General features: G+C 35.2%; 1 protein-coding gene across 1 annotated transcript in view; it reads left to right on the forward strand.

Moving 5' to 3' along the window:
• FAM114A2 (family with sequence similarity 114 member A2) overlaps positions 1–26,144 on the forward strand; it is a 32,588-nt gene extending 6,444 nt beyond the window's left edge. Inside the window, 11 exon segments of the mRNA XM_079145651.1 lie at positions 1,784–1,864; positions 1,867–1,874; positions 3,180–3,314; positions 3,808–3,966; positions 4,677–4,800; positions 10,274–10,353; positions 16,456–16,576; positions 17,247–17,388; positions 17,702–17,774; positions 22,475–22,528; positions 24,368–26,144. Coding sequence (XP_079001777.1) covers positions 1,784–1,864; positions 1,867–1,874; positions 3,180–3,314; positions 3,808–3,966; positions 4,677–4,800; positions 10,274–10,353; positions 16,456–16,576; positions 17,247–17,388; positions 17,702–17,774; positions 22,475–22,528; positions 24,368–24,502 — 1,112 coding nt within the window. The 3' untranslated portion in view covers positions 24,503–26,144.
• Positions 26,145–27,106: the final 962 nt, after the last annotated feature.

The raw sequence follows: 27,106 nt of genomic DNA on the forward strand, positions 1-27,106 counted from the left end.
GAAAGTTGAAGATATTATGGGCATTAAATATGAAAATCTCAGGAAGAGAGACTGAAAGAATATTGTGGTTCTTTTTACATCTCTGAAGACTAGGGCAGAGAAGAGGGCTTATGTTTATTATTTGTGGCTCGTGGGGAGGGAATGAGTACCACCCAGTGAACATTACATGGACTTCAGTTTTAGTTTTAGAGTTTGATGGTGAGAAGTTTCCCAAATTAGAATGGACTGCTTTTTGACAAGTCCTTTCTATCTTTTAAAGTTCCTAAGGAAGGAGGTGAATTCCACTGTTAAGGATATTGTCACTTTAAGCAGAGCCTGCAGGTGAACCTTATTTGTTCATCTTTTAGGGATTTTGCTGTTTCTTTAAAGGTTGTTGTCTTTGGTTGTCCTTTTGTTGACAAAAGGACAGGTAGTTACAGGTAGCTTTTCACTATTAAGCTTGTTTAGGGTGAGTTAGAGTAGCCTTTACTCTGGTGAAGGACTTGTATTAACTTTACTGCTAAGGCCTGACTTCTGAGGTTTTTACTCAATCCCCAGTTGTTTAAAGATGTCTTTTTACTTTGGTTGGTTGAAATTCAAATATCTCTGCTCAACATGCACTCTGAGATGGTTTAACTTACCACTCCATAGCAGCCCCCCCCCCCCGCCCCAACTTTGTGGAGTCTCCTAGTGCTTGAGCAGTGTAGTGTTCGGCTGAAGACACAGGGCACACCTGTGTAAATTCTTGTAACTCTTTAACATATGTAGCTGCATCCTCTCTAGTTTTTTGACTTTCAGTTTCCAGCTGCTTCAGTCTTTTCTGGCTCCAGTCTTTGTTCTACTCATTGTGATTGCTGTGCTCTGCTTACTTTTCCCCTCCTTGTGTTGTGGTTTGTTTAGAAAGTTCCTCTAGACAGTTAACCCAGTTATAGGGTTCATGTTGTTTCTCTTTTCTCCTGTGCCAAAGTCTTGTACTGCCTCTTGTCCAGTATCTGCAAAAGGTTGTTTCTTATGTTTTGTGCAGCCTTCTAGTTGCTGTGGTAGGAAGGCAAGTCTAGTACCAGTTAATTCATTGTAGCTAGAAGTAGAAGTCCTCCCTATAATAGAGTATTTGATATAGTTAGATTATTTGATGTAGCTGCTCTCCTTAAGATTTTTAAAATTAATAAAATAGAACAGTTTATTTGAAACATAATCTTTGTAATCCATGTCTGATTCCTATTAATGGGCATGATTTTCTAGGATAAGGTTGAGTTATAAATTACATACAAATTTGCTTTTTTTAGCTATGTAGATTTTTGTGCTTTGAGAGGTACAGTTATGTTTGTATACTATGTAATCATGGTACCTTGTGGTTATACAGATACAGCATATTTCCTATGTCAACATAGACTATTGAGGTATAAAAATATTTTCAATGAGCAAGTTCCTTCATGCCCCTTTGTAGTCACTCCTTCCATCTGCTATCAGTCCTTGGCAAGCAGGGATCTGTTTTCTAAAGCTATAGTTTTACCTTGTCCAGAAAATCATATCGCTGAGATTATTCAGTATGTAGTCTGATGTTATGTAGAATCAGTATTTTGTTCAGAAGATTGGATTTTATTTTTAAAATGAAATGAAAATTTAAAAAAAGATACCTATTCAAACTTTCAGTTAAAATGGGCAAATTGTTTAAAATAATGAAAAGACCTAAGGTCTTGAGTTTAGGAAACTGAGTCTACATTTTAAAAAGTCACATAGATGCTAGTAAAGCCAAAACAATTAGTGAACCTTCCTTTCATGTTTACACGTTTCCTCCCTTTAGGAGAGACAAATGCCAAAGAGAATGAAAATTCCTCCCCAGCGACTGGGCCGTTTGGTGTATTCTCGACCATTTCTACAGCTGTTCGAGCACAGTGAGTAAAAAGTGCATGGTAGCCTACTCTCTTCTATTTTATAATGGGTTTGCTTATCTTTCTCCTTTTTTTCATTGAAAAACCTTGAGAACTAATTATTCTTAAGGGAATCCGAAATAGAGTAAGAGCTATGTGAAGACTTTCTTTAAAGAAATAAAGGAATATAAGATGAAGAGTTATGTAATATGCATGATATTTATTTTTTCTTTTTTATTTGTACATAATATTTTATGGACCAGGAATTCTTAGTTTGGTGACCCTAGGAAATGTCTCTGCTTTTACAAAAATAATTTTTCTCATATTTGTATCTTAAGTGGGCGGGGGTGGGGGCTGGAGGTAGTGTGTGATCTTTATGGCAGATACTAGTAAAACTACAGATGATAAAAAACATTTAAAAAAGAATAATATAGGACACTATGTTTCTTATAGGAGGGTAGATAGCTAGTACATTTTTAAAAACTTTTTGTTGAAATATCGCATGCATACAGAAAATAAAATTGTAAGTGTTCTGTGTGAATGTTCACCTTATGAACATACCCAGCCCCCCCACCAACTTGTGCTCTTTCCCCCTCCAAGGTAATCACAGTCTTATACTATCATAGGTTAATATTGCCTGCTTTTATGCTTTATAGAAATGGAAGTGTGGAGTATATACCTGTTTGTGTTTGGCTTCTTTCCCACAACATTATGTTTGTATATTTTATTCATGTTGCAGTTTGTATAGATTTTCTTTGCTGTATTCCTTTTTATGACTGTCACTTTTTTGTTTTTCAATTCCATCATGGTAGACACTGGGGTAATTTCCAGTTTATAGCTATTACAAATAGTGCTGCTAACATCATTCTTTTTTTAAATTATTTTTGTTCTAATTAGTCGTACATGACAGTAGAATGCATTTATACATTTCGATAGATCATACATAGAGTGTAATCTCTTATTTTTCTGATTATACATATTGTAGGATCACATCAGTCATGCAATCATACATGTACATGAGGTAATAATGTCTGTTTCACTCCACTATCACTGTTCATATTTTCTGATGCCTTTCTGTACATATTTCTATTAAGTATATAACCATGAGTGGAATTGGTGGTTCATGCAGCTGTAGTAGATATTGAGCTATAGTTTTTCAAATTGGTTACACCTATTTACATTTCCACAAGCAGTGTATAATTGCTTCACTTGTTCCACATTCTTCTCAATCTTTGTTCCACAGTCTTCTCAATCCACTACTTTTCAATAACTGAAATATGCAAATATATTTTTATAACATTGCTGTAATGAAGTTTCTGTGTTTTCTAGGGAAAGAGTGTTATTAGTGGGGGTTTGGATGCCTTAGAATTCATTGGAAAAAAGACAATGGATGTAATAGCAGAAGGGGATCCTGGGTTTAAAAGAACCAAGGGTCTGATGAACCGGAATTCTACACTATCTCAGGTACTGTTTTCTTTACCTGTTTGATTCTTGTTTCTGTCTTGATTTGCATTTTGCCTTTGCTAACCTGGGGCCTTCTTGGTGTTTCCTTTTGAAGAATTTTCAGTGATTTTTTTAAAAATTAAAGCTACTGGGGTAGGGAGGCAGCCAGTGAAAGCTTGAATACTTAGAAAAATGCCCAGCTCTTTTTTTTTTTTTCCTCCTTTTTTCATTCTGTAGGAGTTTCTTGTCAGTGAAATGCTAAACCCTGTCAAAGTTGTTTATTAGATTAATGTTTAAACCACTTTGGGAGAAACACCTATTCCTTGGGTGTTATTTACACTGTCTAGCATCAAATTATGTTTTTTTTTCCAGCATCTCCTGAGCCTGTTGGATTTGAATTGCAATGCTAAGAATGAAAGGGCAGTGCTCTGTACTCAGCTTTGCTTCCCTCCGCTTTCAGAACTCACCCTTGAGCTCTCATTTGCTGCAGTGTAACGCCTCCATCTCTTTTCAGGTTTTACGAGAGGCAAAGGAGAAAGAAGAGCTATGGACCGCCAATGAGGTTACCATGGAAACAGACAAGAAAACTCATTATGGGCTACTCTTTGATGAATTTCAAGGCCTTTCACATCTAGAAGCTCTGGAGATGCTTTCCCAAGAAAGTGAAATAAAGGTAAATCCAAACTAAAAATCCCAACTGAGAAAAGTCTTCAATAAAGGAATGTTACATAGCTTTTTTCTCTTTGCACATTAGGAAGATGAAATGTGTTTCCAATGGAGACTTGAGACCTCTCTGGAAATACTATACCAGAACAAACAAAAACTGATTTTGAACAAACTGCTAGAAAGAAATTGGATGAGTCCAGTGTTTCTGTAAAATTACATGAAAAAGGGCATATTGATAAAGAGGTCTTAATAACACATCTGCTATTTTTCCTATATCTCAGTCTTTCTTTCTTTCTTTCTTTTTTTTTTTTTTTTAACCTTGTTTCTTTGGCTTTAGCTGCCAAAAACCTATTGACTTAAGCTGTTAATTTGTATACAGTTACCTGTTAGCTTTTAACTTATTTAAAACTAATTTGTATACAATTACTGATAGCTTTTAATTGATTCAAAATGATCTCATTTTCCTCCCTGATTTTTAAGTTGTTTTTATTAACTAAACTTCCAGATATCTCTGGCCTTTGTTACTTTTGGAAGTACAGATTCTCCCTACCTTCCTGTAATAATTAGCCTCTTGTGTTAAGCTTCTTAAGAAATAGCTTGTGTTTACTGGTGAGCTCATAGTTCTGACTTCAGTTTGATCTATTATTGTGTCTTCTCCCTTTGAGAATTTTTTGTCCTCTTCATATTCCTACAATTTTTAATCTTAAATCCATTTAGGTGAAATCTATTCTTAATTCTTTAAGTGGAGAAGACTTAGAGGCACTAAAGCTTGAATTAGAGCAACTCAAAGAAGCATTTTCCTTAGCAGAGTTTTCTGAGGAAGATGAAGAAGAGAAAAAAGGTAATATGAAAATTCATTATCTGAATGTAGAGGATACAGTGTGTTTGTATGCAGTGCTTTGCCCTCAAGATAAAATGTTTACTCTCTAATTTTACTAGTCTGATTTTTTTCAGTCAGAATTTTTCATGCAAACTCCTTTCTGCAGCCTTTTCCCTGACTAGGCATTGAAATGGGCAAGTTATTCTCATGTCCAGGCCTTCTCTTCTCACTACCAGACTCTTTGGAGCTTCTCCAAATCTTTTGTGTGTGTGTGTGTGTGTGTGATAGTAAGGATTGAACACAGGGCCTCATGCATGCTGAGCTATGTTTCTGGTCCTTCCAAGTCTATGCTGGCAGAACACATCTCTCTCTCTCTTTTTTTTTTTTTTTTTTTTTTTTTTAACAATTAGCGATGCCTTTGTCAGATTCCCTCCTCAGTTTGTCAGGCCCATCCTTTTGAGCATCTGTATCTCTAGGTACTTTACCTATGCTTCTCTGACTTCTGTGACCCCTGTCCCCATCTTGAATTGAAGCCTGCAAGATGGCAGTTATCCAAAATGAGGATTTTTTTTTTTTACAAAGTTTGTCTTAAATTTTAGTATTTGCATTCCTAGGGAAATATAAATGTCGAAACTACTCATTATTGCAAAATTATCAGGAAATGCCATAGTTTACATAAAGCACAATTTCTAGATAACTGAATCTTAAGCTCTAAGAGTCGTTTTTAACATTTTTAACTGGAAATATTTCTAAGATATAAACTGCACTGACTTCTTTTAGAAACTGGAATGAATTAATACAGTTTTGTCTTTTCTTGATGAAGCAATTAATTATAAATATTATTGAGTAGAAAAATTCCCTTATGGTTCATCAAAATATAAAGGGCCAATTATCCATGTGGTAGATTAAATCAGTGGTTCACGAAGTATGATCTGTGCATTCTTAAGTCCTCAAGACCCTTTAAGGGAGTTCATGAGTCAAAATGTCATAATGATATCAATATGTAACTTAATTTTACAAATTTTTGTTTTTACTTTTCTCTGTTTTGATACTTTTACTGACAATGAAAGGCAAAAATGGATGAAATTCCTGGTGCCAAAACATGGATCAAGATAGTCACATCTAACTATACTAAGATTTTCAAAGCCAGGTACTCATTGTAAAAAAAAATAAAAGAAAAGCCAGTTTCATTTAACCTTGTGTTTAGTGAAGTAATAAAATTACTAATTTTATTAAATCTTAATCCTAAAGTATACTTACTTTAATATTCTCTGATGCATACTGAAGTATGATGGGTCCTCTCAGGAAAAGCATATGTATTGTTCGAACTATAAGCTGAATTATTCTTTTTAGCAGAATATTTTGTTTGTATTTTGTCACTCAAATCTCTAATTTTAATACATGCTGACTTTTGACTTAGGTTATTTTTTATGAAAAAAGTTTTTACAAAGCAACCAGCACAATCTAAGAGTCACAGGTCCCAAATCACATGAGCTACTGATAATAATGCAGATTCTTGGACCCTGAGCTGAACTACTTTTGTCATGGAATACCATTTTCACTTAGAAGTGTAAATAGTCACACAGATTGTTCAGAACACAATATTGGGTCACTATTTTCTTGAAAATTAATAAAATTAGCTTTTACTTCAAGGAAAGCAACTATTAATGACTCATGATAGAAACTCAAACTAAGTCAAAGTTAGAATTTTGTAAAATGTTTCTCTGTTGAGTTTGACAGTTTTCCAGTGCTGTTTACGGATTCTTCTGATGAAATCTGTAGTTATAAGTCTAATAATTTTTGAATGTTTTACAGTGAAGTGTGTGGGCATTTGGAAAATCTGCATAAATCAGAGAACCAGTATTTTTCTTATTGACTAATGTGTGATGTTATAAAATTACATATGGGCAAAAGATAGACTAATGGATTTTAATTTAATATAAATAAGTACAAAATTTTATGATATGGTTTTAGGTTTATTGCAATATCAATAATTGCTACGACCCTTTAAGAAATGACCCCTTGAGTTTTGTTGTAGTATTAAAGAATATCTAAAGGCAATCTTTAGATTATCTGAAAAAGCTATTAAAATAAGAATATATCACAACAGACTGAGTGTCAAAACTGCTATCTTCTCTTAAGCTAAACATTAAAGAGATTTGATACATATGTAAGGTAATGGTATTGTCACTAATTTTTTTTTGTTTTGGGAAGATGTGATTATTTTTCTTCAAAAGTATGTTAACCAGTAGTGAGTTTATTATGATTATCAATGACCTAATACTTTAAACATTTGTTTAAATTTTAATATGATACTATCTCTATTTATTATAACTTATATTGAAAGAAACTCTTTGGAATTCTCAGTTTTAAGGATATAAAGAGGTCCTTAGACCAAAATGTTTGAGAACTGCCATATTAAATTACCCTAAACCGCAGTGCTTTTAATAATGTCTGCTTTTGAGAGTTGCACAACTTTATTTCCTTCAGTGTGTTAGTCTCTCCATCTTTTATATGTCTTCACTATCAGTGAACTTGCCTGAGTCTCATTTGGTTTTTATTTCTAATTTATATGAGTAGGAACCCAAACAAAAGTAGTTTTATTAAGTTGTCTGTTGAGAGCAAAGAGCTCTGAGTGTAAGTTTTAGGGTCTTGTCTGTGAGAGGAGGACAAAAAATTGAGTCTGTAGATTCTGCATAGACAAGGACTTTTTCTCTTTTGTTTCTTTTTGTGTTCTATATTGGGTTCTAGGTCAAGGTGGCTGGTTATGTAACATCTTGCTAAATCATACCTTATTCCATGTAAAGGTACTTTTTTACTGATTAGAAAATGGTTTTTAAATGTAAGTTTTTAAAGCTGTGCTGAGATATTGAGATGGTGGTTTAGCTTAATGAATAAAAGAATGACTTTCTGGGTTATACTCGAGTTCGAATTTACTAAACCATGTAACCTTGAGAGATTACTTAACACCGAACTTCTTTTTCCTGATTGTAAGAATAGGATTTAATTCCTCTCAGGTTGTTATAAATATTACATTTAATGTGTGGCATATTAGTAAGCATCCAGTAAGTGATGGTTATTATTATGTTCATTATTAGGAAGATATAAATAAAAGGATTTTAAAAGTCTCACTTAGCAGGGAAGCAATAGCTTAATTTTGATTTGTTCCATTTGCTCCACTGTTCCATGCCATTGTATGACATTTCCCAGTTATTTATAGACTTCTAAGTTATTTGCACATGTATTAACAGTAGTTGTTCAATTTAGTCAACATCTGGCTTTACATATAATTAGAAATTCCAATCTTTATATGCCAGAGGACTCTAAGGAGTTTTATAATCAGATGGTTTTGTATCTCTGATACTTTACCCCTGCCTGTATGCCAGAGATCAGATCTTTGAAAATAACAGCAGTGAATTCTAGGACCCCCATCCCCTACCCTGCCTCAGCCCTCCTCATTAATTTTGATTGAGAATGCAATAGTGTCTTTTGTATTTAATTATAGCTTAATGAAGTTGTTAAAAATAATGGAGGTTGCATATAGGAGAGAAAAATCATAGAGTTTGGTTCTGGTGATGTTGGTCATCTTTGTTTTCCATCAGTATCCCTAACCCTTGCCCCTGATGTGTCTGATCCCTTTACATAAATAGGAGTCATCTTGCTTGGGGAGAGTCCAGCCTTTCTCATGAGTTCCTCCAAAGCACCAGCCTTGTCTCTTTTCCATCTTTACAGAATTTTATTCCAATGTAACAACTACTTTTTTTGTGTTCATTTCTGTGGAGAGTATGTGACTGTGATCTCTAAACCCTTTTTGATCACAAATCTTGCCAATAAAAGTTCATAGACATAATATCCATCTTTACACACATAAAGATACATATGTATAAATGTTTATAAATTAAATACATATAACTACCATATTATTTACATTCTAAATTATATCCTAAATTAGAATTTTTAATAGCATAAGATGGATATCCATAAATAAAAGTCCATAATTTTTTTCCTCTATGCCTTGGGATTATTTTGGGAACCCTTTAAGATTCAGATTTGGAACCCCTGGATTCAGATTCATTCCCTGCACCCCAAAAATTTAGAGCTTAGTTGGGAAAACACAATGCCTGAAAGTCAGATTTTAGATTTTTCATAGTAGGATATGATTAAGGGTTTAGATGAGCTATATAGGTCAGAGTTGTATCAGTGAGATCAGCTTTTCCCAAACCATGTTGTACTTGAGATTATTAAATCAATTTAATTCTCTACCTTAAATGCCAAGAATGAGGGATAAAATAATAGTGGATGAAGAGAGAAGAGCCAAGATATACTCCCCCCGGGGATTTTGGGGAGAAATACCAGGCATAAATTTGGTAATAATTTGATCTTTTAAACCATTGACTGGTGCTTTGGAAATGCTCATATAGATTCTAAGTGCTAAAGATTTCTTTATACAAAAGTTCTCTTTATAAAGAGTTTATTTCATGTTGCTTGGGGACTTGGGCTGAACCTCAAAGGGGAGAATGAATAGAAATTTGATGGGTAGAGAGGGAAAGAGATTCTTGCCATTCATTTAGATATCTTGACTCACCCATTTGTTTGTTTCTTAAGCATAGGTGTTCCGTATTCCCATCAGCTTTCACCAGGCTAACTCCAACTTCTTCCTTAACCATCTTTCCAACATTCTGGAATCCATTTTTCTTTTCTTTTTTTTCAGGGTCTACCATTATCTCTTTACTGGATCATATGTTATTACCTCAGCCTTGTCTCCCTTTTTGTTCCCCTTCTTATCCATTCTTCACCTAGCAGCCAAAGTAATCCTGTAATTTAAATTTGATCATATCTGTTTGCTTAGAGTCACTCAGAGGTTCTTCACTCCCTCAGTATAAAGTTTGAGTTCCTCATCATGGCATACAGGTCCTTTATTATCTGGATTCTGCTCCCCTTTCTAACTTCTTTCCACTCTTCCTGTTAGACACTTTTCACCATATTAAACTTCTTGTCATGCTTTCTTATACTCCTGGATCTTTGCACTTGTTTTCTCTCCCTGAAACTCTTTCCGTTCTCCTAACTTGAGCTCATCTTTCGTGACTCAACTTAAATTCTGTTTCCTTGGAAGCACATGCACAGTCTCTGTTCAGTGCTCTATCTTCACCACTTCTTCATTCTGGGATATAAGGCAGAGTTCTGTGATGGGGAGGGCCAAGGTTGGACCACTATTGCTCTGCAGTCTTGGGAGAAATCTTTTCAAGTGTCATTTCTTCTTCTCTAAAATGGGGTAATGACACTTCTTTTATAAGCTCATTGAAAACATTCATTGATATAATATACATAAAAAGAGTCTGTGTGAGCACTGAAACTCCAAGCTCATGTAACTTGCTGCTGCTGCTACTGTTGTTATTAAGACTAATGTTACTGCTACCACTCTTTGTCCTTCTCACCCTCCACATGGTCCCCAGCAGTCTTTCTGGAATGTTTTACATGGGACTTGGTTTTTTAGGGGATGAAGATTTTACCAAAGAGATAACAGAGCTGTTTTCCCAGCTGCACGTCTCCTCCAAACCAGAGAAACTTGCCAGGGTAAGTTGTTACTTCTTGGTAATTTTCATTATTTTATCTAAAAGAATTTAGTAGGCAAACAGCATAAGATCTTAAATTCTGGTCAGGGGTATCATCAAAATTGAAGATATATTATTAATCTACCCAGAAAGGGATTCCAACACCTTCTTGCGTTCTGTTCCCCCAGGTTGTTGTGCTGAACCTATATCTGTCCTCCCCCCAACACATGTCCCGTCCTCACCTTTTTCTCATTTGGGGAATGCTTTTGCTTATCTGAAAGCTTAATTTAGGCCACAGTGTTGGTAATTTGAAGTTGGCACTATGACCAAACTTCATTATACCGAAGAGCCAGGCTCCATTCAGGTCTCGTTGATCTCAGGGCTTTGAATGATACAGAGATGATGAAGTGTAGCTTGAGGTTGTCATTTTCCAAAGCCCAGTGACTCAGATAGTGAGCATTTAGCATGTGGGAATGACAGTCTCAGGCCAAGATCTTAGTCTTTGGTAATGGCTTCTGAGCTGTCTTCATACATCTGGAACATACACTTTAGTCAAAGCTCAGAGTGAATAGGGAAGTCTTGTTTCCAGAGAGATCCATTTCTTCCCTCTCTCCTTTATAAAAATAGAATATTCCTTATTTCAGGAGTTTATCTGATGCTTTCTCATGCTTCAAGTTAGACTGTACATTCCTAGGACCAAAATACCCTCGGAATGGATCATGCCCAATTCCAGTGAATCATGGGCTTCTTCCTGCCTCTACACCCACCTCTCCCAGTCTTAACATTTCAGGATCAATCAGCAGTGGGCACACATTGCTTCTTGGACAGAGAGCTGATAGCTATTCTATCTTCGGCATAGTCATCTTCTTTCCCATCCCCAGGGTAGGGAATGTGATGCTTAGTGTTTTGTCTCAGTCTCCCATGCCCAGTGGAAAGGTTATATTCTCCAAGAAAGTTTTTTGCACCATTCCTAAGCAGCCCATCTTCTTCATCTCAATTGTAGTGCCTTACCATAGTACTTTCAATCTTATATTACAGTATTTTTTTTTCAAAATAATATGAAACAGAGAAAAGTTGCAGAAATAGTGTAAACAATGTTCATATATCTTTTATGCAGATTTACTATTGTTAACATTTTATCTCATTTATTCACTCATTTCTATTTGCACATACACATACATATGCGTGCATGCACATACCACCCATTTTTGTAGCCATTTGGAAGTAAGTTGTAAACAACATAGCCCTTCACTCCTAAATGTTTCAGTATATGTTTCTTAAAGATATGAATGTCTCCTTCCATAGCTACAGTATGGTTACCATCTTCAGTAAATTTAATGTTAATACCATACTTTTGTTTAATCTTTTGTTCTGGTTTCATTTTGTCAGTTGATTCAGTGATGGTCTTCATATCAAATATTTTCCTCTAATACTGGAGCCAGTTCACGATCATAAATTGTGTTTAGTTATGGATTTTTAGTCTCCTTTAATCTGAAATATTTCCTCAGCCTTTCCTTGTCTTTTGTGACATTGACATTTTTGAGAAATACATACTTCCTTCTCTTCTTTTTAAAATAGAATATTCCTTATTTCTGGGGTTTACTGATGCTTCTTGTGCTTAAAGTTAGGCTATGTATTCCTAAGGCCAGAATGCTCCATAAGGGCTGCCCTCTCTTGCCCAGGATATCTTATTTAAAGACTCATGATGTCCATCTCCTCCTTATTAGTGAGGTGTTACCTGATTTCTCTTTGGAGAATTACTTATTTTTCTTTGCTTTCAGTAAGCTTTCTGTGGAGATACACTTTAAGACCCCACAAATCTCCTACTTATCATCATAATTTCCCTCCTGAGTTTAGCTTCTATTTGTGGTTCTTGTTGCAACAGTCTTTACTGTGAGGATTGCAAAAATGATTCTTTCTAGCCTCAGCACTGTCACCACACTCACAGTCGGTTTTCAGCATTCTCCTGCATTTTAATGAAGAGCTCTGTCCCCATTTTGTTTGCTTCCTTCCTTCCTTTTTTTTGGGGTCTGTTTGTTGTTGGTATGATTCTGTGGACTTTGACTTTCTCTCCATTGATTTGTAGTTCATCACTGCCCTCAGTTATTTTCATGTTCATGTTGTCCTTTAGGCTGGCTCCTCTATGACATGCTCCATTACTTGGGGGCAATTCTTTATTTTCTGGCATAATAAAGTAGTATAGACTCATCTTGTGCCCTCTGTTTCTTAGCCCTGGAATTAGCAATTCTTTCAAGAAAAACTTTTTAGTATTGCAGATCAAGACCTGGGTACTAGGTGTCCTCATTGCTACTCGGGTGACTGTCTCTAGACTCTGTCAGTAGAGCTAGAAGATATACTTAGGTACACACACACATGTATATATGTAGATAAATAAATATGCTCATATGTACACATACACATATTTTAGAAATTGAATTCACACCAATAACCCCAATTTTAATCTGCCCCTACAGCCTTCTTCCTTGCCTTTCCCTATACCTTGTTTATGGTAAGAACATTATTTCCCAACATTAGCACATTTCCTTAATCATATAATGCAGTTGAAATAATTTTATTATTTTGCCCATACTATTATAAAATCAACCTACAAAAAGAATTTGTGATTTGTTTGCTGTCCCCCATACTAATTTAATTTTTGAATATAGTATTAACATGCTTCCAGAAGTCAAAACTATATAAAAAATATATTCAGAAAAGTGTCATTACCTTCTAAGTCCCTGTTATTGCCTTCTCTTTTCTTCTCTGGCTTGTCCTCCCTATTTCTTTTTTCTAAAGATAAGCAGATATATTTTCTTATCTCTTTCTCACACAAAAATTAACATACTGTATAGGTTCTTTGGCAGTATATTTAACATTGTATATATGCATTTCCCTAAATTTATCATAGTTTCTTTCTTTTCTTTTTTTTTTTTTGAAGAGTAACGTACTAGGGATTGAAACTAGAGTTGCTTCTCCACTAAGCTACATCTCCAACTCCTTTTTTGATTTTTAACTTTTAAGACAGGGTCTCACTAAGTTGCTCAGAGTCTTGCTAAGTTGCTGAGGCTGGCCTCAAACTTACGATCCTCCTGCCTCAGCCTCATGAGCTGCTGGGATTATAGACATGCATGCACCACTGCATCCAGCTTTTCATAGCTTTTTAAAATATTTGTATTTTACCTCTAACATAAATCTTAAATTTTTTGAAGTCAGGATCTACACATAATTGGTTCTTAAAGTTCCAGCTTTATATCTCTTATTTTCTTTGTGACCTTGAGCAAGTTGCTTAACCTCCCTTTGCCTCAGTTTCTCTTATGAGGTGGAGTAATATAGAATTCTTATGAGAATTAAATATGTTAATATACACAGAACTCTTAAAAATGCATGTTTCATTGTGAGTAAGTGCTCACTTTGAAGGCATCACAGAAGCTAGCTGATGTTCCATACATATAGATGTCCAATAAACAAGCATATGTTCAATTAACCTCCATTATGCTAGGTATTTTGCTAGGTGTTAAGGAAATAATAATGAGAAAGACAATTTCCATGTTCATGTAAATCACACTAATAAGCAAATATGTTTAAAAGAACAGTTATCTGTGTGTTAATTCTAGCCATTATCTGAAAGCACTCTATTTAAATTTCAGGGGCATTGAGATTTAAGATGTAGGATGATTAAAGATCAGCCAAGGCCTGATTGTCCCTGTATGTATGATACAGGGAAAAGAACACTGAAGTAGAAGTCTGGGACTAAGATTCCATTTCTCATTTGGACACTCACATATATTATGGCCTTGGGCAAATCCTGTTCCTTCTTCAGGCTATACGTATTCTCAGTTGGAAAAAATTAGTTGTTGGAAAAGCTAAGCTCAAAGGTGCCTTTTAATTCTAAGATTCCACATCTCACCAGTGGGAAGTTCTAGGTTGAATCATGGGAGTGGATGACAGTTTTGGAAAAGACTGATAAATGATCTAAGCTGGCACAGTAGTTCATGACTTCACTTAATGTACTGTAAGAGAGGTCACTTTGGGTATGTACTATGCCTACTAAAATATCTCATTCAATGTATTAAATGTATGATACCAGTTTTCTCTTATGTGGTTTTATTGCTCCCTATTTTTCTTTCTTTTAAAATCTCAGATAAATTAATCCTTAGGTTTTTTTCACCTCATTTTATCTCTTCAAAGAAATTACAAAAAATGTCACATACCGTTTGGACTATTAGTTAACTGTTAGGATTCCTTCCAGTTTCCTGTGTCACTCGCTGTTCTGTAACTCACCACTCTGACCTCATCTCTTTTCATGTTCTCCCATCCTCTGTGTTCTTCCCATACTGGCCTTTGTTCTGTTCCTAAAATATTCCAAGCTGCCTTCCCTGTGCTTACAGGTGTCTTTGCATAGGTATTTGAATGTCCAACTCCTTGTTACCCTCCAAAGTGCAACTCAAATTTTACTCCTCAAAGACCCTTCCTAACCACCCAAACTCAAGCCACCCTCTGCTTACCCAATCCTACACTCTCCATTAACCCGTTTTATTTTCTTTATGCATATATTTATTTGCTTACATGTTAACTGTCTTCCCTCTCATGAATAAAGAAGAGCAGATCCCTAGTTTGGATCATTTATTAGTGAATCTGCAGCAACCCAGCACAGTATGCAGTATGTATTTGTAATAAATGAATGAATAAATGCCTGTGTCCTATGTACTGTGGTCTTGCTAGATATCTCAGAGTTTGCTCTGCACTTTGACTTTTCCTGATTCTGAACCTTTGTATTGTTCATTCTGTTTGGTTTTGTGAGTCTGAGAGGTTAATGCTTAAGTAATGGGAAGATTTAGATTACAGCCAGATTGTTCCTGTAAGTTCTTGTTAGAGGTTCTATGCTATAGTGAGTAGAATCTTGAAATAAATGTCTGGATATGCATTTGTTTTATAGCTTGCATGCAACCCTACCTAAGGTCCTTAAAGGCTAAATGATAAAACCTGTGATTCTCTGTTAGAATAAATCTCAAGGTTGTCTGCAAATTCCTATTCTAGATGATAGCTTTGAATGTATGCTGTCTGTATAAAGTTAATCAAGTGAATGCTTTCATTTAATGATAGTAAACATTTCTTGAGAAACCAGGAGACTTTCATTTACAAATTATAGAAAGTCAAGTCAGACTGCTGAAAGAGGAGAATTCAGTTGCCAAAGACAGTCAAGGGGAAGGCACGACTGGCTTCAGGCATGACTCTACTCAGGAACCTGTATCTTGGCTCTGCTTTATTTTGCTTTGGCTGAATTCATAAGGAAGCTTTCCCACATGGTGGTAAAATAACCACTAGCAGTTTCAAACCTGCCCCTGTTTGAATAACTCCAACAGAAAGAGTGCTTTCCAGCAGGCATTTGGAATACATTGTTTTCAGCAGAGGTAAGGGAAAGATGGAAGGGTCTAGGAGTCAGCAGCAAGTCAGGAAGAGTTAAAAATCACTGGAGTAGAATAAATGGAGATGCCCAAGGACAGGGCATCCCTTGGGCAGATGATAGTGGTGTTACAAAAACCAAAGAACTAGAAATCAGGAGAATGGATAAATTATGGTGTATGTATAAAATGACATACTACATAGCAATAAATAAGAATGGACTGCAAATAGGTGCAATAGCAAGGATAAATATAATTGATATTTGTTGTGCATTAAGTAGCCACATACAAATTAGAATAAATAAACTTTTTGAGGGTATAGAAATGTTAGTTTCACAGGCATGTGTGTGTGTGTGTGTGTGTGTGTGTGCGCGTGCGCGCGCACCCGTGCGCACTGGTGATTGAACCCAGGACCTTGAGCTGCATCCCCAGCTCACATGTAACATTTCTTGAACTGTATTCTGAAGGTTTGTACACTTTATTATATGTAAGTTACACCTCAGTTGAAAAAGAAAAGCCAAGGAATCAAGAGAATTTTGAAAAGAAATGAGTGTATGTAGTGTCAAGTGTCAGTAGTTCTTGTCTGATAAGATAAGGACTGAAACACTAGGTGGTGTATTCAGCTGAGAAAGAGTGCTGACTTTCTGGATGCTTCATAGGCACAGAGTAATCTTAGTGAGCTGAATTGAATTGCTGGTGTGAAATAACCTTTCCTTATTTAGGCAAGAAATACTGCCTACAAGTGGATCATGGCATTTCCGACCACACCATTAGCAGAGAAAGAAGAAGAAAAACAAATTGGAAGGCAGAAAATACTAAGAAGAAGTCATACAAATTCAATAGAGGAACTAAAGCACTAAGCTCTTTTTCTCTCTCTCTTTTTTAAAAAATAGATTTGAGATGTAGATATGACAGGTGAGACCCAGTCTCCTTCTGTTTTATTGAACAGACATTTCAGCTTTGTGAAGCCAAATTGTAGTATCTTAGTGTCAGGCAGCAGAAGTAACAGAGGAGAGAGAGAGAGAAAAGAGAGAGAGCTGAGCGAGAGAGCTCTCTTAAAGAAATAACAAAAAGGTGCATGTGTCTTTGGTCCCAAGGAAGGTTCCCAGGAGGTGCTACCAGATACTTCATGTAAATCTTTTTCTTTTTTTGTTTTTTGCGGTGCTGGGGATCGAACCGAGGGCCTTGTGCTTGCAAGGCAAGCACTCTACCGACTGAGCTATCTCCCCAGCCCCATGTAAATCTTTTGGCAAAAAACTTAGTCACACACCCAACTGTAGGGGAGCCTGCTTTTTTTTTTTTTTTTTTTTTTCCCTACTTATCAGCCAGCTGTAAAACTATATCACTACTGTGGAAGAAGACTAGAAAGTTTATTAAAGGGCAACTCTGCTTTCAAAATATTGAATTCTTCAGAATGAGAGAAGCAAGATGGTGTCATTGCCTCTCAGATTAACAAAACAAAACAAAACACTAAAACCTTTATTTTGTTATGCTTTCTTTTGTTTCTCCATTCAGGATATCCATGCATTTGCAATCCGCAGCCTAGCAGAGTTGACTGCCTGCTCAATTGAACTGTTTCACAAAACGGCAGCATTGGTTCTGCACGGTGGGAAGCAGGAAGTGACAGCCATAGAAAGGAGCCAAACTCTTTCCCAGTAAGTTTAATGAGTATCTCTTAAAGATAAAAAGGGTTGGGAATGTGGCTTGATCCTTGGTATCTAAATAAATAAATAAAATGATGCAAATTGCTGAAAGAGTTTTCTTGGCTTAATTTCCAAAGTTTTTTTTTCCCCCCTCCAGATTTTTTTTTTAATTGGTGCCTGATAGTTATATAAAATTTATTGCCAAAATTTTTAGAATTGTTTGTCTTAGTTTCAGACAGTAGAAGTAACATAGGAATAAAGGGGGGCGGGGGAGAAAATAAAGAGAAAGAAAAGAACCCTCCTGATTTTCTCCATTATTTTCTAGGATGACAGTTGTATTGTGTAAAGAGTTGTCCTCTCTGTCTAAAGAGTTCACCACTTGCCTAACAACAGCTGGGGTAAGAGTTCATGCCTCTTACGGGCTAATGTCTTATAAATGGGTTTTTAAAACAGCTTAATTGAGATATAGTTGATGTGCCGTAAAAGTCACCTGTCAAGTATACAGTTCTATGGATTTTAGTATATTTGCAGAAATGTGCAATCATTATTACAATAGAATTTTAAAACATTTTCATCATCCCCCTGTCAATCCTAATATATTAGCAGTTTCCCATTTCTTTCTCTTACACACTCCCGCAATCTTAGGCAATACAAATTTATTTTCTTTCTTTTTAAATTTGCCTATTTTGGACAATTTCATGTAAATTAAATCATAATATGTGATATTTTGTGTCTGATTTCATTCATTTTGTGTAATGTTTTTGAGGTCTATGTTTTAGCATATCAATCAGTGTTTTTATTACTGTACAGTACTCCATTTTATATGTAGATACATATGTATTTGTGTGTGTGTATATACACTCATTTACATGTATATACCTAAATATATATGTATACACATACATATATATACCCATTTTTTTAATCTACTCTGCAGTTGATAGACATTTGATGTGTTTCTACTTTCTGACTGTAATGAATAATGTCATGAACAAATATATGAGCTTTTGTGTAAATTTATTTTCATTTCTCTTGGGTAGACAGTTAGGAGTGGAATTGCTCTGCCATATGGTTGATAACAGTTCATTGAGTAGCTGCCTAATTGCTTTTCAAAGTGGCCGCACAATATTACATTTTCACTAGTGATGTATGAGGGTTCTAAATTTTCCAAATCCTCATCAACACTTGTCATTATCTTTTTAATTTTGGCCATTTTAGTGGGTATGAAGTGGCATCTCATTGTGACTTTGATTTGGCTATTGATATTGAGTGTATTTTCATGTGTTTGTTTGTCACCTGGGCAGCTTTGGAGAAGTGTCTGCTCAAGTCCATGGCCCATTTTTTTCCCCCTCCTTTTAAGAGATGGGGTCTTACATGTTGCCCAGGCTGACCTAAACTCATGGGCTGAAGTTGACCCTTCTGCCCCAGCCTCTCAAGTACCTGGGACTATAGTTGGGTGCCACTGTGCTCACCTGGCTTATTTTTTAAATTTGACTGTTTTGTCTTTTTATTATTAATGTATAGGAGTTCTTTATCTTTTCTGAATGCAAGTTTCTTACCAGATATTTTCTCCCAGCCATGGATTGTTGTTTCACTTTTCTTGTCCTTTGCACAAAAGTTCAAAATTCTTGATGAAATTCAGCTTCTCAGTTCTCTTTTATCTCTTGTGCTTTCGATGTTATAGTATGTAAGAAATCATGAAGACTTACTTTTGTGCTTTCTTCTAAAAGTTCTGTTTTAGCTCTGGTGTCTGATCCATTTTGAGTTAATTTTTGTGTGTGATATGAGGTGTAGGGTTCCAGCTTCATTCTTTTGCATGTGAATATCCAGATGCCATTTGTTGAAAAGACACTTGTCCCAACACCATTTGTTGAAAAGACTGTTCTTTTACCCATTGAATTGTCTTGGCCCCTTTCTGGATTCTGATTTATAGTATGTTGATTTCTATGCGAGTATCCTTATGTGATTACTATGTTGTCTTAATTATTGTAACTTTGAATCAAAAAGTATGATTCTAGCTGGGTGTGTGGCACAGGCCTATAATTCTGGTTGCTCAGAAGAATGAAGCAGGAGGATCACACATTTGAGGCCAGCCTGGGCAACTTAGTGAGTACCTGTGTCAAAATAAAATAAAAAGAGGTGGTGATGTAGCTGAGTGGTAGAGCACTTGCCTAGCTCGTGCTAGGCCCTGGGCTCAATCCCCAATACCACTCCCTCTTCCCCCTACCCTGCAAAAATGTGTTTTCTTTTTCAAAACATTTTGGTCATTTTGTGCCCCAGGCATTTTGATATGAGTTTTAGAATCAGGTTTTCTGTGTCTAACTTATTCTCACAGACTTTTGTTCTCTTTTTTTATGAAGCCTTCACTATGCTTTATGCTTTCACTGGTACCTGTATTGGAAATATAGACCTTAATAAAACAAAAACCCCAAATTTTGACTTTTTTTCCCTTTTTTAATGAATTTCTATATTCTATGTATTTTTTTTTTTAACAGTGATTAGGCATTACTTTTACAACTTTTAAAAAGTGCTACTTCCATTAGCAAAATCAAAAAAACTAGACCTTGAAAAGGTGAATATGACATTATCTCCTGCTATACCCCATCCCTGTTCTTTAAATCTGTGGGCAATATTCCTATGTATATGGTGGACCAAAGAGGGAATGCAGCACTGGGGGGTGGGGTGATCCTTTTTTTATTGATAGAATATGAGTACTTAACCTTTCAAGGCTAATTTAAATATAACCATCGTGCTAAGTGAAATAAGCCAATCCTAGAAAACCAAAGGCCGAATATTCAATGCTTATTCACAATAAGGGGTGGGAGCACTAGGGAAGAATAGAGTTACTTTATATTAGGTAGAGGGGAGTGAAGGGGGTGGGGGAAGGGGTATGGGGTAGGTAGGATAGTAGAGTGAAATTAGCCCATGTACATATGACTGCATGATCAGTGTGATCCTACAACATGTACAATCAGAAAAATGAGAAATTATACTTCCATTTATATATGATTTATCAAAATGCATAATGCTTTCTACTGTTATGTATAACTAATTAGAACAAATAAATGAATAAAGAAATAAAATGAGAAAAAAATGTCATTGTTAGTCAGCACCCTTTAAAAAAAATCTGGTAATTAAGGAAATTATAAACACTTTTCTGCTGAATCTTACTGGAAGCATAGCTTCTTAATTAGACACTGTTAACATTCATATTATATAGTTGCTAGTCAGTGAGAGAGCTGAAATTAAAACTAAAGTTTTTTTTTAAATTGGAATTATAAAAATTTACTGAATGCCTGTGAATTATGGAAGGTGATGAGAAATCAGTAATCATGAATTAGGATGAACGAAGGGATTTTTTTTTTTTTTTTTTTTTTTTGCGGTGCTGGGGATCGAACCCAGGGCCCTGTGCTTGTAAGGCAAGCACTTTACCAACTGAGCTATCTCTAAGGGATTTTTTATTGGTGCATTATCATTATATACAATACTGAAATTCATTTGTCCTATTCATACAGGTGCATAATTTGATCAGTCTTACTTTCCAGTATCTCCCCTCCTCCATCTCCCTGATCCCTTTACTCTATTCTACTATGCTCCCTTCTGTTATTATTTTTTAATTAGTGCATTATAATGACATATAAAAGCTGGATTGTGGTAAACTCAAACGAACATAGCATAATTGGGTAGTTTTGCTTCCCATTCCCTTCTTTTTCTCCTTCTCAATCCCCTTCTGTATTGATCTCCCTTCTGTTTTCATGATATCCCTTTTTTATTCCTTTTTTTCCCCTCTACCTTACACATATGAGAGAAAATATTTGACCCTTGACTTTCTGAGTGATTTATGTCACTTAGCATGTTGTTCTCCAGTTCTGTCCGTCCATTTACTGATAATTTTATTCTTCTTTATGAAATGTGTATATACACCACATTTCCTTCATCTGTTCATCTTTTATAGATACCTGGGTTGGTTACATAACTTACCAAGGGCATTTTAATCAAGTAAATGAAAATAACTTTATAGTAAGTATAAATTGTGGTGGCAGAGTTACTGTGGGGCCCTAAATTTGTTTAAATTAAGAACATGGCCCAAATTCTTAAATTTGAGATTAGATTATTCATATAAAGGGTAATCTTAGAATTTAACTCTTCTCTCTTTTTAGTATTCTGTATTTACTGAAAAATTAAAAACATTGAATTGTGCAGTGTAAAACATTGAATATGGAATGAAATTTGCTTAATGGCATTTACTCTGAAAATGTGTGGTGTGTATGAGTGTGTTATGTGTGCATATGTGTGTGTGTAAGTTCCAGATAATGTTAGTATTTTTGGTAAATATATTTGAAACTGTAAACTTGGCTTCCTTGGGGTCTAAGTCATGGAATAAAAATGTTCCTTACTTGGCTGTTGTGGTCTGAGAGAGGAGGGGAGAGGAGGGAACTGCTGGAGAGGAGGGAACTGCGGGAGGGAGGCAGCATTTAACCAGAGGTCCTATGAAGATAAGAATGATGGGAGATGAAGGATTTTGGCACTTAAGACATAGGGGAATTTCCTGAAAGAGTGTATGTGCAAACTGGAGTTAGTATTTTCTTTAAAAGATCTCTGGTTTCCTGAAATTAATCTTATAAGGCACAGCCTTTTCATATATTGTACTTTAACAAAGTGAATCATCTATGAAGTGCTAACACATGTATTACATTTGCATGCTTAATTTGCATGAAATGAGACTTTTCCAAATAGCCTGTCTTAAAAAAAATTTAGTTTTTTGAGCACATGTTCTATATCTACATGTTTTGTTTTAAAATTGTTCTAAAGTTTGTGGTCAGGGATGTACCTTTCCCACTGCCTCATCTAAAATGAGGGATACTTTTTAAAGTCTGTAAAAAACTACAAAGAAGAGTAATCCCAATTTGGATAGCAGAGAAGTATAGAGAAAGTTTAAAGCACTTAAAATTTCAGTTTCCAGAGATGAAATTTTGGTCTCTCTCAATCCTGACATCCTATGTTTATATTTATGTGTGTGTTTCAAAGTGGGATTATATTCTACCTGTTTTTTTTTTTTTAAGGTTCTCTTCTGAAAACATTGTATCCTTTATTCTAGATCAAAGAAAAGGCAGATGTCCTGAATCCATTAATCACTGCAGTCTTTTTAGAGGTTAGTAGTAATTGTTTTTAAGTCTTTGATTCCAAAGACATTATGTATTAATTAACTCTTATTAAGTCTTTAGCTTTTGACTTTTTTGTTTTTTTCACCAGATTAGTGGCTTGGTGCATATATGAACAAAATGGTGTATGTTTGAGGTGTATTTCCTGCTTATTAATTGCACAGCATAGAAGTTGAAGCAGTAGGGTAATGTGGATTAGAAGGAGCAATTGACTGTCATTACTTAGTCCTTTCCTCTTGACAACTTAATGTACAATTCTCAGGAGTGAAACACCTTCTGGAGACCAGAAGCTGGTAAACATGAAGGGCTGAAAATTACAAATAGGCAAGCACTGCTTTCTAAAGGGACTAAAGCTTATGAAGGAGAGGTGTCACAAAACGAAACAGTTTGTCATTTCCTTTCCAAAATATCTTACTTTTTTGGTCAAATAGGTGCCTATGTTTACATAATCCTCATCAGTCTGTTAGATTTAAGGAGTGGAGGGTTTAAGTTCCTGGAAAAGAGGGTGTTGCAAGGATCCCATGGTTTAGTATATTGCCTCCATATGTGATGGTTTCTGGATACCATGTTTGAAGAACTCTTGTCTTATAATCAGTTGTACAGACAACTTTATACTTTTGATGATCTTTTAAAACATATTTATCTTAGTCTCGGGGGACAAAAATATTGATAATTGGTTAGGTATTAAATATGAATTTTTATACTACTAACTATTCTCTAGTTTTAAATTATTTAAAAATTACCATTAAAGAAATACTTTTAATTTCTTAACTATACAAGTTTTTCTTTCAGCAGTCTGAGGAAACTCTTGAGCATTTAACAATTTTTTAAAAGTGTAAGTTTGTGATTTAGTAGATGGCAGAATGGTAGGGTTGATAGAACTTTGCAAACCAGCATCACAGTCCTGTCCTTGATCATCTTTGATTTGCTATATAACATTGGATTAGAAATTTGCCCTTGTTGGCAATCTTACTATTTTTAAGTGCAAAATAAGAGATTAAACTAGATGATCTTTGAGGTCTTTTGGTGGAAAATGTATTGTCAAATGTCATACAAGTTTATATCAAAGTACTAGCCATTGATAAATTCAGAAAAGATCTCACTTAATACACTTGATATGGGTTGCCTTTTTTTTTTTTTTTAAAGTTGATTGTTCTTGCTTACAGATATGAAACACTTTTGTCCTTGAAGTAATAAATTTTATCTTAGTCTAATGAAGTATCTGTTGTTACTCTTCTGTAAAGTGAGAGCTTGTCAGATATAAATGAAGTCTGGAAACTCTTGAGCATAGTGATTCCATAGTACTTCTCACAAATACGTCTGTTGTGCCAGATAGAAATATATCTAGACTGTTTCATCTTTGAAAGCACTGTTCCTTGTTTATGTTTGTGAGCAGCTATCTTGTGTTCACTGATTGCATTGAGGCCATTGAAGGAGAGCTGTCATAATGGACTGGAAATCCCATAGGTGCAGGATTCATAGTCTTCTGAAAGCCTGCTTCAGTAATTCAATGCTATAACAAACTACCCACTCAGTTAAGGAATAAATAAACCTTGCATGCCAAGTTTGAGCACAGTGTCAAAGATCAGCTACCATTTCTGATGGGCAAGTTGGGGGAAAAAAATGCTAACATTCTATTTTGGTACTGTTGTATCATCTCAATAGTTAGGTTTTTTGTTCTCTAAAATAGAGTTTATTGCAATAGTCAGGTTTGTGATCTTACTTGGCAAGCTACAAATTCATTTAGATTACAAATATTAATCTGTTGTATTATATTCTTTTACATGACTGTGATTATTTTCTTTTTCTTGTTTTCTCAATCCTTCCAGGCATCAAATAGTGCCTCCTACATCCAGGATGCCTTTCAACTACTCTTACCTGTGCTGCAGATCTCTCTCATTGAGAACAAGACAGAATTACCCAGGCAGGAGCTACAAGTTCAGAGACCTTTGCCAGGACATTGAAGAATAGAGAAGATTTGGCCTAGGATTTGTGATGGCTGAGAAGTGCCACTTTCTTCAGGGTACCCCTGTAGAAATGAATGAGAAAGGTTATTTTAATATATAAAAATTCAGGCAGGAGAAAAGGTTTAAAGAGGAAGTTAGTTTCTTCACTTGGATGAAGTATTCAAGTCCTTACACTATTTCCAGTTATTATAATTAATAAATTATTTGAAAAGAAATTTTTGTAGAAAGTCCAAGAATAATAGCTCTAGATAAAGTTTAGTGGGACACTCAGGCAAAAAATATGGATCTATTTTTGACATGTTCCAAAACACTAACAATTTTGTCATGAATATAATTTGTAGCCCATGGATAAAATTGGTGGTAACACAGGAGAAAAAGAACTTAATTTGGCATTCTAAAATTTGCAACATACTTACTTTATTAAAGCTATGAATTTTCTCCATTCTAGAATAAAATCTGTGACTTTAAAAAAACTGAGCATGTATAAACTCTAAAATGATTACCCTTCATCATGTGAATTCTTGGGAATGGTTAGGAAGTTTCATCTACTCTTAAATTCTCAGTAGATATTTGACATTGAGGAGAAACTTGCAGTATTATACTTTTTCAGGCACATGAATGAGCTATATAGCAAAGTTCCCTTTGGCATCAAATGACTCCCCCATCCCATGAAGATAAGCTTCAAGTCATAGCTGATCCCTACTCAACGGGATTTAAGACCAGTAAGTGCAATTTAGAGAAACAGTTTCATATTTTAGATACTGTCTTTAGGTTGTTTTTCATGCATACCCCGTAAGCAGGATAAATTCTGTCACAACCAACCCAAAAGGAGTGTTGAGGCTCTTTTGTTAGTAGAGTTTTTGTTGTTTGAATATTATTAAAGTGAGTCATAGAGTCCCATAGAGATGATATTCATTTAAAACAGGATTTAACTTCTAACACATTTTTCTTCTTTGTTTTAATTTATTCTTTAGCATGCTTTTAAATACAACTTTTATCCTCTAGATCTTATGCCATTTTTGCTTTCTTCAGCAACTAAAATATATTTTGGTATCTGTTCTTTTTTAAAAAAAAGTTCTCCAACTCTGTGGATTTTAAATGATTCAGGTAACTTTTTTGTGAACTTTGCCCCCCATCTTATAAAAGGTTTAAAATAAAATATAATTGTATCTATTCACAAGTGTGATACTTCACAAACATCAAGGATGAAATCCGTTATGTACTCTGATATAAATATGATGTACATTTTCATAAAAGGCTTAAAAATGAAACATTCAAGAAGTGAGGAAGTTCTAAAAATTCAAGCCTCTTAGTTAACATGTCATCAAAGCCTCTGGTGAATACGTAAGAGGAATTCTGAAAATCTGCCCACTGACTTGCCCATCTTATGCCGCCTGAAACAGCAGTCTGCTCATTTCTCCATTTAACTTGAGACCCCATCGGTGCTTATTATTATATCATCTGACCAAAGTCCCATCATGTGTCACTATCACTTTTCCTATCAGGAAAATTCCAAAAAAGAAAAGTTCAAATAGTCTCCTATCTCTCTTGTTCTTTGAGTTAAAGGCAAAAATAAAAAAGGCTACCTTGATCACTTTACCCTCACAGATCAATGTTGAACTCTCTAGAAAGTTTTTGACAGGCTTACCGTTCTACAGAGACTGCAAATTGAGTGAAAAAAGCATAAACAAAAAAACCATCATCTGTTTCTACGTGTTAGCCCCACATTTGTCCTTTTCTGTACACATTGGCCATTGCTGTGCTCTTAAACTAGTTCTGAAGTTAGGTCATTTTCCTAACTTTAGTGTGAATGCAGCAATATACTAAAAAGTTTTAAGTACATTTGTAAATTGGAATGGAGGTAGTTTGTCATAAAGTTTTTACCTGCCAATCTCATCTGAATAACTGTTGAAATTTGCTTGGCAATTTCAACAAAACCGAATTAAGCCTAAATAGTCTATGTAGTTATTATAACTGTTTTTGTTAGAATTGGACCACTGTTTAGTACAGCTAGATCTTCCTTTACCTCTCCCACGTCATTGAGAGTTATTCAAACTGCATAGTTTAACTCATGTTGAAACTAAAGTTTCAAAAAAAAACTATTGAATATTACAAATTATTGGCATTCAGTAAATTAATAGACATGTAAGTGACTTTTGTATTCAGATTGCTCACCATTGAATTCCCAGCTTTCTGGCATTAGAATCTGGCCTGCAGTAGGAAGTATTTGTTGTTTAGCTGGAAGAAAAAAAAGGAAGAAATGGAAGGAGGGAGGCTGTGATGAAGGAAGTAAAAGAATAAATGAAAAATAAAAAAGATAGCTTAGTACTTTTGTACCAGCAGAGAAAACAGAGCTGGAAGAGACTCTGGAGTGCATTGTGAAACTCCTGGTTTCATAGCTAGTGACACTGAGGCCTCATAAGAGGAAGTAACTCCCTGAAGTCACACAACTGCTGGTAGACTTAGCTGGGACCTCCACCCGGGTTTTCTGAACCCAGTTTGGGCCTCTGTTAGGGAGTAGATACAGCCTCCCAGACACTAGGTTTGATGCTGGGGAAGCAGAATGTAGTGTGTGGCTCCTGTCCTGTAGGAGTTTACACT

This window comes from Sciurus vulgaris (genome assembly GCF_902686455.1).
Source record: "Sciurus vulgaris genome assembly, chromosome: 6".
Lineage (NCBI taxonomy): Eukaryota > Metazoa > Chordata > Mammalia > Rodentia > Sciuridae > Sciurus > Sciurus vulgaris.